At 36.4% G+C, this 12500-nt stretch overlaps 1 protein-coding gene across 1 annotated transcript in view; it reads right to left on the reverse strand.

The window, feature by feature from the left end:
• Window positions 1-12202, reverse strand: part of pot1 (protection of telomeres 1 homolog) — a 48316-nt gene extending 36114 nt beyond the window's left edge. The window contains exons 1-2 of the mRNA XM_062040713.1: window positions 12108-12202; window positions 2235-2357 (exon numbers count right to left, since the gene is read on the reverse strand). Coding sequence (XP_061896697.1) covers window positions 2235-2342 — 108 coding nt within the window. The 5' untranslated portion in view covers window positions 2343-2357; window positions 12108-12202. The remainder of the gene's footprint in view (window positions 1-2234; window positions 2358-12107) is intronic.
• Window positions 12203-12500: the final 298 nt, after the last annotated feature.

The raw sequence follows: 12500 nt of genomic DNA on the forward strand, positions 1-12500 counted from the left end.
ACAACAAATGTATTCACATGCAAATCGCTATTCTTGTTCATTCCGATTCTAAATGAAAATCATCATTTTTAAAAAGGAGGTTTTTGGATGTTTTTTAGAACGCTTTATAGGTGGAATAGATTGCATCACCATTACCGCTTTTGCAAGCCGCCTCTAGCTAGCATTTTCTGTACAGTATCTGTAAAGTATTATTTCATGTTAGCCAGACAGCGTAGGTACTGTACTTGTAATAACACGCATGGCGTGCTGCATGTATCACGATCAATATTAAAGTGTGACTCACTCGATGGACAATAGTCTGTTTGGTCTAGCTGGCCGGGGACGTTTTTTCCAAGTTTATTTGGGTAAGCACTCCTTTTATGTGGAATTAGCTTGTCTCCAAATTGCACATTTATATCCCTTCAGATCAAAATATATAAGGTTGTGTGTCTTTGCTGTCTGATACTAAGTCTGCCATGTTTTAAAAAAACTCTTGCGTTATTTTCCGGAAGTAGGAACACACATTTGTTGCCAGTTAGTCGGAAGTGCGTTGCTATGGAAACGGAGATAAATGCGCGGAAGAAGTCAGTTCCGGCAATTATTAATATGATCAAAATAGGGTAAATATTGTACATATTGTAATGAAGGTGTCTGTTACTACATAATATATATACTTGCAGTGTGTATATTGTACATATTACATATTATGAAGAAAGGGACAAGCGGTAGAAAATGGATGGATGAAGGTGTCAGTTACTACATTATATATATACTTGCAGTGTGTATATTGTACATATTTCATATTGTTATGAATGTCTTTGTTACTACATTACATATATATACTTGCAGTGTGTATATTGTACATATTTCATATTGTTATGAAGGTGTCTGTTACTATATGCTGTTACTACATTATATATATATACTTGCAGTGAGTATATTGTACATATTACATATTGTTATGAAGGTGTCTGTTACTACATTATATATATATATATATATATATATATATATATATATATATATATACACACACACACTTGCAATGTGTATATTGTACATATTGTTATAAAGGTGTCTGTTACATTATATATATACTTGCAGTGTGTATATTGTACATATTACATATTGTTATGAAGGAGTCTGTTTCTACATTATATATATACTTGCAGTGTGTATGTTGTACATATTACATATTGTTATGAAGGAGTCTGTTTCTACATTATATATATACTTGCAGTGTGTATATTGTACATTTTACACATAGTTATGAATGTCTGTTACTACATTATATACTGTATATACTTGCAGTGTGTACATTGTACATTTTACATATTGTCATGAGGTGTCTGTTACTACATTAAATATATACTTGCAGTGTGTATATTGTACATATTACATATTGTTATGAAGGTGTCTGTTACTACATTATATATATATATATATATATATATATATATATATATATATATATATATATATATATATATATATATATATATATATATATATATATATATACATATATATATACACACACACCGGTATATATACTTGCAGTGTGTATATTGTACATATTACATACTGTTATGAAGGTGTCTGTTACTACATTAAATATATACTTGCAGTGTGTATATACAACATATTACATATTGTTATGAAGGTGTCTGTTACTACATTGTATATATACTTGCAGTGTGTATATTGTACATATTGTTATAAAGGTGTCTGTTACTACATTATATATACTGTATACTTGCAGTGTGTATATTGTACATATTACATATTGTTATGAAGGTGTCTGTTAATACATTAAATATATACTTGCAGTGTGTATATTGTACATATTACATATTGTTATGAAGGTGTCTGTTACTACATTATATATATACTTGCAGTGTGTATATTGTACATATTACATATTGTTATGAAGGTGTCTGTTACTACATTAAATATGTACTTGCAGTGTGTATATTGTACATATTACATACTGTTATGAAGGTGTCTGTTACTACATTATATATATACTTGCAGTGTGTATATTGTACATATTGTTATAAAGGTGTCTATTACTACATTATATATATACTTGCAGTGTGTATATTGTACATATTACATATTGTTATGAAGGTGTCTGTTACTACATTATATATATACATTCCAAAAAAAGTTCAGTTCCACTTTAGGACATTTGAGGTAGTGTTGAAATATATTGCCATACAGAGATTCTTTGCCACTTTGTAACTTTTGCTCACCTTGACCGACAGGTTGGCGTGGTTGCTGCCGCTGCTGACCTGTGAGATGGATATTGTGGTCAGGTGGGCAGGTCCACTTGGCCCCGCCCCCATCACGCAGACAGGCATGGTGCTGGCAATGACCTGACACACACAATTCAACAGTCCATATGAGTTTGATGGTGTCAGCAAAAAATGGCCCCCCTGTGAGGTTTTTAGGTTCTATTCCTATTTTACAGCATACGTCCACCACAGAGGATTCATATGAAGACACAAAAGAAACACCGTGGATTTAGGATAGTGTGTGTGTGTGTGTGTGTGTGTGAAAGCTTTGGCAGGGTAACCCAGGAAAAGTGTTCCCGGCAGGTAGCACGTCGCATCCTGTCAGACTTGGTTAGATTGATTCTGGGCCCATGTGACCGGCGAGTCCCTGAGCGCGGTGACGGCAGAGAAGGAACAGCCTGCGAGGCAGACGAGCTGCTCGCTCGGGCAGAAAAGCCAGTGAGGAAAAAATGGAATTCATGAAATGAACCTCGATGGTTGCTCGTGCGCGAGTGGAAGCTGCAGGGCAGGATTTAGAGAGCAGGACCAAAAAGGACTCGCTCAGGAGGTCCGAGCTGATCCACCTTTCCTGACATCGAACTGGTTATAATAGGGTTATAACCAGGGTTTGTCTCTGTGCAATATAGAAAATTAAATAATTTTTTTATATCTTTAAGATGGAAAGTGTAGCTGCCATTATGATGTGCAGTGATGTTTTCTAATGACCATAAGTCTTCAACTATACAAAGTATTTCTATGGTTGGAATCTGTGCTTTTGCATGATATTTTAGTGACTAGTGTTATCCTGATATCAATATTATTTTGATACTTTTCGGTACTTTTCTAAATAAAGGGTACCAGAAAAATTGCATTATTGGCTCTATTTTAACAACAAATCTTAGGGTGCGGCGGACCGGTACTTTTCAGAGGCAGTATGGTACCGAATATGATTCATTAGTATCGCGGTACTATACTAATACCCGTATACCGTACAACCCTCAGTGTTTCCCATAAGCTGCCAAGATACCTGTGGCGGTGGGGGCGTGGCTATGGGCGTGGCTATGGGCGTGGTCACCATGACATCATCGAGTAATTTGCATAATTTACTACAATGATTTGATTTTCTCTAAAAAGGCTCAAAAAATGTATACTTACTAATTAATAATAACAGTTTTGTTTTAAACGTCCATCCATCCATCCATCCATCCATTTTACAATATAATTACAACACTTTATGTACATATTTATATACAGATTTGAACAACAAGTTATTCACTGAAATATATTTATTAATTGTGGTTCTTACAAAAAACATATCTTATAAAATATAAAAGCTAAAATGTCTCAAAGCTCTGCCCCTTTAATTAGTGCATACTAAATAATTGAACTTTAGCCTACTACTACAACCATATTATTTACCAGCAACATAAAGTGAAACAGAGGCAGAGGTGTCCTGCCACAGTCAGTAACAAATAAACAGAAAACAGTAGTGGTGGTAGATAGACACAGAGCTTCATCAAACATCTGATCCACTGAACAAAGAGCTCCAAAAATCTTGAACTTTAGACTGCCATCAGTTTTACTCCCTACATTTAACCATGTGTTTCCTACTGCCTGCAGACGTTGCACCCTTTGTTATATACACATGTTGTGTTTCTAATATAAATACATTTAATAAAGTCAAATACAAATAAGGCAACAAGAGAAGTATCCTACACTTCTCTTTTGTAAAGTAAATCTGAACAGCCGATATGGGCATCTACATCAACTATATGATTTGCCGGAGAAGCTGGAGAGGACAAAAAAAAAAAAAAAAAAAAAATTATTTTATTTTTATTTTTTATTTGTGGCGGACGTAATTCTTTCGTGGCGGGCCGCAACAAATAAATGAATGTGTGGGAAACCCTGACCCTACTAGTTACTACGGTAATCTACGTCACAGCAGGTCAGACGAGGCACCAAGCAGAGTGTGGGTGTGGCTTGATTGTAAAATATGTCGATTGAGAGGGGGTGTGACGTTCATATGTTCTCAATATTCAGGGTTTTATCGTTCATAGAAAAAAATAAAAATTCCATTCCGTTTTTAAGGCGGTCTGTCATAACATTTTTAGCATTCAATCAGACTTTATTGTGAGGTTTTGCATTAGTTTTCCTAAAAAATAGATATACCGGCCCCCAGACACATTTTTATTCTCTAAATTTGGCCACCGAGTCAAAATAATTGCCCAGGCCTGCGCTAGAGAATAAGGAGTGCTTGAAACTCTGCATGTCAACATCTCCGTTCGGTGCCACACCAACAAAATGCCGAAGCAACTATTTCCACATCAACACCGTATGAAAAAAATAGTCAACAACAGAAGGAGATAACGTCCGCAGGGACCTACCACACAGCAAGGACATACACTATTTGATTTCCTATTATGCAGCTCATTTTTATTTGACAGTTAATGAAATATCTTGTGTGACATTATGCACAAAAGTGCACTTTGTTTTAAACTATTGTAGTGGCGTTCTGTACAAAAAGTGCACTTTAATTTAGTGTTGTTTTGATATGTCATCTTAGTGACATCATGCACAAAAGTGCACTAATAGCTTGTTTTAAAATGTCTCTGACAATCTTGCACTTTCTGTTTGGAAATGACATGAATGTTTGTGCTACTGCTTAATAACTGTTGAATAAATACAGTTTTGGTAAATTGACTTAGTTGTGATTTCCCTCTCTGTATGCAAGTTTAAAACGAGCATATATTAATGCAGTATGAAGAAGAATGTTTTAATGTAGACACATAGAATCATCATACTGCTGTGATTATATGCATCAAGTGTTCATTCAAGGCTAAGGCAAAATATGAAAATATATATCGTGTATCGTGACATGGCCTAAAAATAGAGATATTAATAAAAGGCCATATCGCCCAGCCCCATGTTAGCATGCTAATATAAGAGACGTTAACATATTTCCAAGATGGCGCCAGGTATCAAAAACAATGATTATTAGGTTAAAACATACAAAGTTAGCTAAAAAGCTAGCACGTGACAAAAGGGGGAAATACCACAATGCACTATTTGTAGGTGTAAACATACAATATCAGTTAAAAAGCTAGCATAAAATAGTAGCATGCTATGTTAGCCCACGTGACCGGATGAGAGGCAATACCAACAAACCATTTGCAAAAGCCACAGTTTGACCCCGGAACAAATGATTAGTATTGCCACTCTTGAACCTTCTCTAAGCTGTCAGTGCACACACAGTAAGTGTTCAGCATCTTAAAGGGGAAGTGCACATTTTGGGGAATTTTGCCTAATAGTTTTTTTTTATGCATTCTAACTTGTAAATAAAAGTAAGCTTACAGCGCACCTCCTCTATTTATATAAATACCCCATTTACATTTGATTACAGTGATATTGTTATTATAAGCGCTAACGCAGACCAACTATTTATAGCGGCCAAGTTATCACTCCCTGTGTGCCTATCGAGTGGTCCGCTGCTTCCTCGCTTCCCTGCTCCCTGCAAGTTTATTGTAGATCATAAATCATGCAGCTCACCTGGAAAGTAGATGGATGAGAATTAGAGATGTCAGATAATGGCTTTTTTGCCGATATCTGATATTCCGATATTGTCCAACTCTTAATTACCGATTCCGATATCAACCGATACCGATGTATACAGTCGTGGAATTAACACATTATTATGCCTAATTTTGTTGTGATGCCCCGCTGGATGCATTAAACAATGTAACAAGGTTTTTTCCAAAATAAATCAACTCAAGTTATGGAAAAAAAATGCCAACATGGCACTGCCATATTCATTATTGAAGTCACAAAGTGCATGATTTTTTTTAACATGCCTCAAAACAGCAACTTGGAATTTGGGACATGCTCTCCATGAGAAAGCATGAGGAGGTTGAGGTGGGCGGGGTTTTGGGGTAGCGGGGGGTGTATATTGTAGCGTCCCGGAAGAGTTAGTGCTGCAAGGGGTTCTGGGTATTTGTTCTGTTGTGTTTATGTTGTGTTACGGTTCGGATGTTCTCCCGAAATGTGTTTGTCATTCTTGTTTGGTGTGGGTTCACTGTGTGGCGCATATTTATAACAGTGTTAAAGTTGTTTATACGGTCACCTTCAGTGTGACCTGTATGGCTGTTGACCAAGTATGACTTGTGTGTGTGAATAGCCGTAGATATTATGTGTCTGGGCCGGCACGCAAAGGCAGTGCCTTCAAGGCACGCCCCCAATATTGTTATCTGGGTGGAAATCGGGAGAAATTCGAGAGAATGGTTGCCCCGGGAGATTTTCGGGAGGGGCACTGAAATTCGGGAGTCTCCCGGGAAAATCGGGAGGGTTGGCAAGTATGACTGGGAGACGCAACTGCTCTGTACTTCTCGCTACGTCCGTGTACCACTCCGTACAGCGCTGTTTTAAAAAGTCATACATTTTACTTTTTGAAACCGATACCGATAATTTCCGATATTACATATTATTGGACATCTCTAATGAGAATAGAATCTGACAAGTTGGGACACTTTGACAGCTATTTAGAAACCAAAACTGGCAAGGACGACACGAAAAGACACTTATGTCCCCCCCCTACATTACATATATACTTTCATTATGTATATAAAACACTAATGGAGTTTTTGGATGTTTTTAAGTGCTCTATAGGCAGTATTAAACGGCTTCTATAGGCTCCATTGTAAGCAAACTTTTGATCGCGTTTAATATTTACAATGCAAAAAAAACCCTTACCTTCCATAATGATTGTGAACGATAGGCAAAATTCCACACAAAAAAAAGCAGTTTCCCTTTAAGGCGGTTACATCATGTAGCCTGACTACTATCTGTGCAGGAGAGATATGATTTGATCCCACAATGCATCTGTGTTATCTCCTGACCTGCAGCCAGGAAAAAGCAGCATTAAGAGCTTTCCGTTGTGGCCCAGTTCCTTGTCGTAGGAGAGAGGATATATCCTCCCAGAAGACCCTCATAACACATCAAAGATATTCTTTTTCAGCTTTTTCTGATCTGATCCACTTCCGGGAGGAAAATATCATCATTGTGTATGTATGTGGACTACAACAATAACCACACAGAATAACACATTTTAACTACATTTTGAGCTCCCGATGCTACGTTCAAGAAAGTTAGCAAATAGCAACGTTATGTTGCTCAAATGAATCACTTCATGAGTGTTACTTATTAAAAAGTCAACAAATCCAGACCGTAGAAAAGAAGGTAACACAAGTTAAATAGAAGGTTAAAAAAAAAAAGGTAAAACCTACATAGATGGTAAAATAAAGTAAAACCAGTTAAATAGAAGGTAAACTATGGTAAGATAAGGTAACAGGTAAATAGAAGATAAAGAAAAGGGGAAAAAAGGATAAATATAATCTAAATAAAAGGTAAAACATGCAAAACAGAAGGTAAAACAAGATAACAAAAGGCTAAAGAATGTTAAGGGTAAAATAAGGCAGACCAAAGTTAAATAAAAGTTTTTTTTAAAAAAAGGTTAATAAAAGGTAAAACAAGTTAAATAAAAGGTAAAAGATTGTAAAAAAAAAAAAAAGGTGGGGGTTTTATATGTATTTAGAAGGTACAATGACGTAAAACAAGTTAAATATAAAGTTAACTATGGTAAAATACGGTAAAAGGTAAATAGAAGGCTAAAGAAGGTAATGGGTAAAAGAAGATAGAATACGTTTTAAAAAACGTAAAAGAAGGTAAACAAAAGGCAAAACAATGTAAAAAAAAAAGGGTTCAATAAAAACTAAAAAAGGTAAATAAAACGTAAAACAAGTTCAATAAAATGTTAAAAAAGGGTAAATAAAAGATGAAACAATGTAAAACAAGTTAACTAGAAGGCAACAGGTCAAAAAAGGTCAACAAAAGGTAATATAAAGTAAATAAAAGGCAAAATAATAAATTAAAAGAAGGCTAAATAAAGTACAGGGTAAAATAAGGTAGAATAAGTTAAATAGAAGGTACAAAGGGTAAATAAAAGGTAAAACAAGGCAAATCAAGTTTAATAAAAGCTAAAAAAAAAAAGTTCAATAAAATATCAAATCATGTAAAACAAGTAAAAGTAAAAGGAGGTACATACAAGTTAATAGAAGGTCAAATAAAGTAAATAAAAACAAAAGAAGGTCAAACAAATTTAATATAAGATAAAAGAAGGTGAATCAAATGTAACAGAAGGTAAAACTAATCTACAGAAGACTAAAGAAGGTAGAGGGTAAAAGAAGGTAGAATAAGTTAAATAGAAGGTAAACTATGGTAAAAGGTAAATAGAAGATAAAGAAAAGGTAAAAAAAATTATAAATATAAGCTAAATAAAAGGTAGAACATGCAAAACAGAATGTAAATAAAAGGTAAAAGAAGGTAAAACAAGATAAAAGACTATAGAAGATAAAGGGTAAAATAAGGCAAAACAAGTTTAATAAAAGGTAAAACGAGTTAAATAGAAGGTAAAAGATGGTTTAAAAAAAGGGGGTGGTAAAATGTATTTAGAAGGTACAATGACGTAAAACAAGTTAAATAATATAAGGTAAACTAGGGTGAAAAGCGGTAAAAGGTAAATAGAAGGCTAAAGAATGTAAAGGGTAAAAGAAGATAGAATAACTTGTTTTTAAAAAAAGGTAAAAGAAGGTAAACAAAAGGTAAAACAATGTAAAAAAAAAAAAAAAAGGGTTCAACGCTGTATCGATCCGTTGTGGTGAAGAAGGAGCTGAGCCGGAAGGCAAAGCTCTCAATTTACCGGTCGATCTATGTTCCCATCCTCACCTATGGTCATGAGCTTTGGGTTATGACCGAAAGGAGCTGGACGAAGTGGCTGGGGAGAGGGAAGTCTGGGCTTCTCTGCTTAGGCTGCTGCCCCCGCGACCCGACCTTGGATAAGCGGAAGAAAATGGATGGATGGATGGATAGTAATACCGTCTCTTTTATAAATTACAGGTAACCCTAAATTTATTGATGCATTTTAGGCAACACGAAGTCAGACACATACGCTCTATCGTCGTTTGGCTTGATAATCACGGCGTTCTAACAACATTAATCTCACTCCGGTGGTACCCCATCGGAGTATACTTAATCAACAGCCATACATGTCACACTAAGAGTGGCTGTATAAACAACGCCAACACTGACATAAACCTGTGCCATATAGTGACACCACACTAAACGACAATGACAAACACATTACGGGAGAATATTTGCACCGCAACACAACATAACACATTCCCAGAATTCCTTGCAGCACCAACTCTTCCGGGGCGCTACAGTCATTTTCCCTCGCTTCCCACCATGTGTTTAAGTGCGCACTGCTGCGTTTAGATGGAGACAGGTGTGGACAATATTGGAGACACTTGTCCCCACACTAAAAGTATACAGCGAAGGAGAAAAACTATATGATGTTGCTTTCATTTTGACAATACAGCGTCCATCAGCTGCTGTGACAGAGTTAATGAGGTGAGGAAACATACTGTCACTCTTGTTTTTTTGTTGTTGTTGGCCAAACTGTTGTAATAAAACCACAAGGGGGCTTTAGAGAAGAACACATCTTGTTTATTAGACTTTTTCTTCATTAACCAAACTGCTTTGTGTTTTATTTTGTTATCAAAAAGTAAACGCCATGTTTTTTTTCACGTCACAAACGTATTACTTTAAAAACCATTTGACACATCATTTTGTTAATGTTTTATTGTGTGTAGTTAATTCCTATAGGACATATTTTTGCTCAAACTCTTAAAGGCCTATTGAAATGCGATTTTCTTATTTAAACGGGGATAGCAGGTCCATTCTATGTGTCATACTTGATCATTTCGCGATATTGCCATATTTTTGCTGAAAGAATTTAGTAGAGAACATCGACGATAAAGTTCGCAACTTTTGGTCGCTGATAAAAAAAAGCCTTGCCTGTACCGGAAGTAGCAGACGATATGCGCGTGACGTCACCGGTTGTGGAGCTCCTCACATCTGCACATTGTTTACAATCATGGCCACCAGCAGCGAGAGCGATTCGGACCGAGAAAGCGACGATTTCCCCATTAATTTGAGCGAGGATGAAAGATTCGTGGATGAGGAAAGTGAGAGTGAAGGACTAGAGGGCAGTGGAAGCGATTCAGATAGGGAAGATGCTGTGAGAGGCGGGTGGGACCTGATATTCAGCTGGGAATGACTAAAACAGTAAATAAACACAAGACATATATATACTCTATAAGCCACAACACAACCAGGCTTGTATTTAATATGCCACAAATTAATCCCACATAACAAACACCTCCCCCCTCCCGTCCATATAACCCGCCAATACAAATCAAACACCCGCACAACACACTCAATCCCACAGCCCAAAGTACCGTTCACCTCCCCAAAGTTCATACAGCACATATATTTACCCAAAGTTACGTACGTGACATGCACATAGCGGCACGCACGTACGGGCAAGCGATCAAATGTTTGGAAGCCGCAGCTGCGTACTGCGTTACACATACAAATTAAACAAAATGCTTATGGCAACATTCTGGTTGCGTACTCACGGTACCGCGTCTGCATATCCAACTCAAAGTCCTCCTGGTAAGAGTCTCTGTTGTCCCAGTTCTCCACAGGCCAATGGTAAAGCTTGACTGTCATCTTTCAGGAATGTAAACAATGAAACACCGGCTACCTGTTTGTGTTGCTGCAGCCGGCCGAAATACACCGCTTCCCACCTACAGCTTTCTTCTTTGCTGTCTGCATTGTTCATTGAACAAATTGTAAAAGATTCACCAACACAGATGTCCAGAATACTGTGGAATTTTGCGATGAGAACAGACGACTTAATAGCTGGCTACAATGCTGTCCCAAAATGTCCTCTACAATCCGTGACGTCACGCGCAGGCGTCATCATACCGAGACGTTTTCTGCAGGATATTTCGCGGGAAATTTAAAATTGCACTTTAGTAATCTAACCCGGCCGTATTGGCATGTGTTGCAATGTTAAGATTTCATCATTGATGTATAAACTATCAGACTGCGTGGTCGGTAGTAGTGGGTTTCAGTAGGCCTTTAATGGATCTGTCCCGATACAGCATCTATATGTACATAACTTAAAAAACTAAATAACAAAAAAAAAATAGTTCCCTCTATCAAAAGGTAAAAATAGAGATAAAGGCATCATTACATGACAAAAAGCTGACAAGTTTAAATTAATAATGAATTGTGTAATGTATGCATGCATGCTTTGGAGCCCCTGTCTGAAAAGAAAATGTTTGCTTTGGTGCCCCAAAATATGAGCCCTCCTTTAAGGCAACACTTGCCTTGACCTTAAAAAGTTAAAATTCGAGGCCTGTAACAGTGCAGAATAACGCCATTATTTGTTTCTCCCTCTGATTTTATATCATTTAAAGATGATTCCCCCAATCAGTATAGACTTGAAACACTACTTTTTAAACTTTACTGGAAACATTCATTCTTATTTTTACACAACCGATATCAGCCTGACTTTTACTCAGTATCGGATCGGGCAGAAAATGAGTGGTATCGCACATCACTAGCAGACACTACACAAAAAAATATATTTTTCGTACTTTTATCAAATTCAGGGGCTCCGTTTTGTATTTAACAAGTGCCGAATATGTAAGTTAGCTTCGTAGAGGTGCAAAGTAGTAAAAAGTGTGCTCTAATTGCCTGTCGTGAGTGTATTTGAGGGATTTAAAACAAAACAGGAGGATTTTTACATGAAGACTGGCGCGCTACCTGTCGCGTCATCTGAGGCCGTCGCCAAACCACACCGTTTGACAAATAATTATATACATTGCTTGTTCAGTTATCTTTAAACATAACTTCAGATCCATCAAAACATATTCAGACAACAAAACTTACCTAAGTTTGCACTTCGGATTGTTTCCCTCGCTTGACTTCAAACTGACAGGAGTTAGAAATGCGCATGCGCATGTTGAACTTCCGCCTTTAAGTACGACGCATGCGCATTTTAGACGTCAGTTTCAAAACAAATGGGAAACAATGAAAAACGAATATGATGTTTGATTGTTTACATTGTCTACATTTGTCACCTGAGTTTTTTTTGTTTTTTTTAATAATTGACAAATACGCAAACTAAACTTTGTGGAGGAGTAATGCACGTGTCAATGAAGAGAATATTACATTCTGATTTATATATTTCACTTTATAACATTTATAACATTGTTTATAACGTTTATAACATTGGGTATGTATATAATATATAGTATTCATTGATTTAAAGGTATTGAATAA

This window comes from Entelurus aequoreus, linkage group LG03, assembly GCF_033978785.1.
Source record: "Entelurus aequoreus isolate RoL-2023_Sb linkage group LG03, RoL_Eaeq_v1.1, whole genome shotgun sequence".
NCBI lineage: Eukaryota > Metazoa > Chordata > Actinopteri > Syngnathiformes > Syngnathidae > Entelurus > Entelurus aequoreus.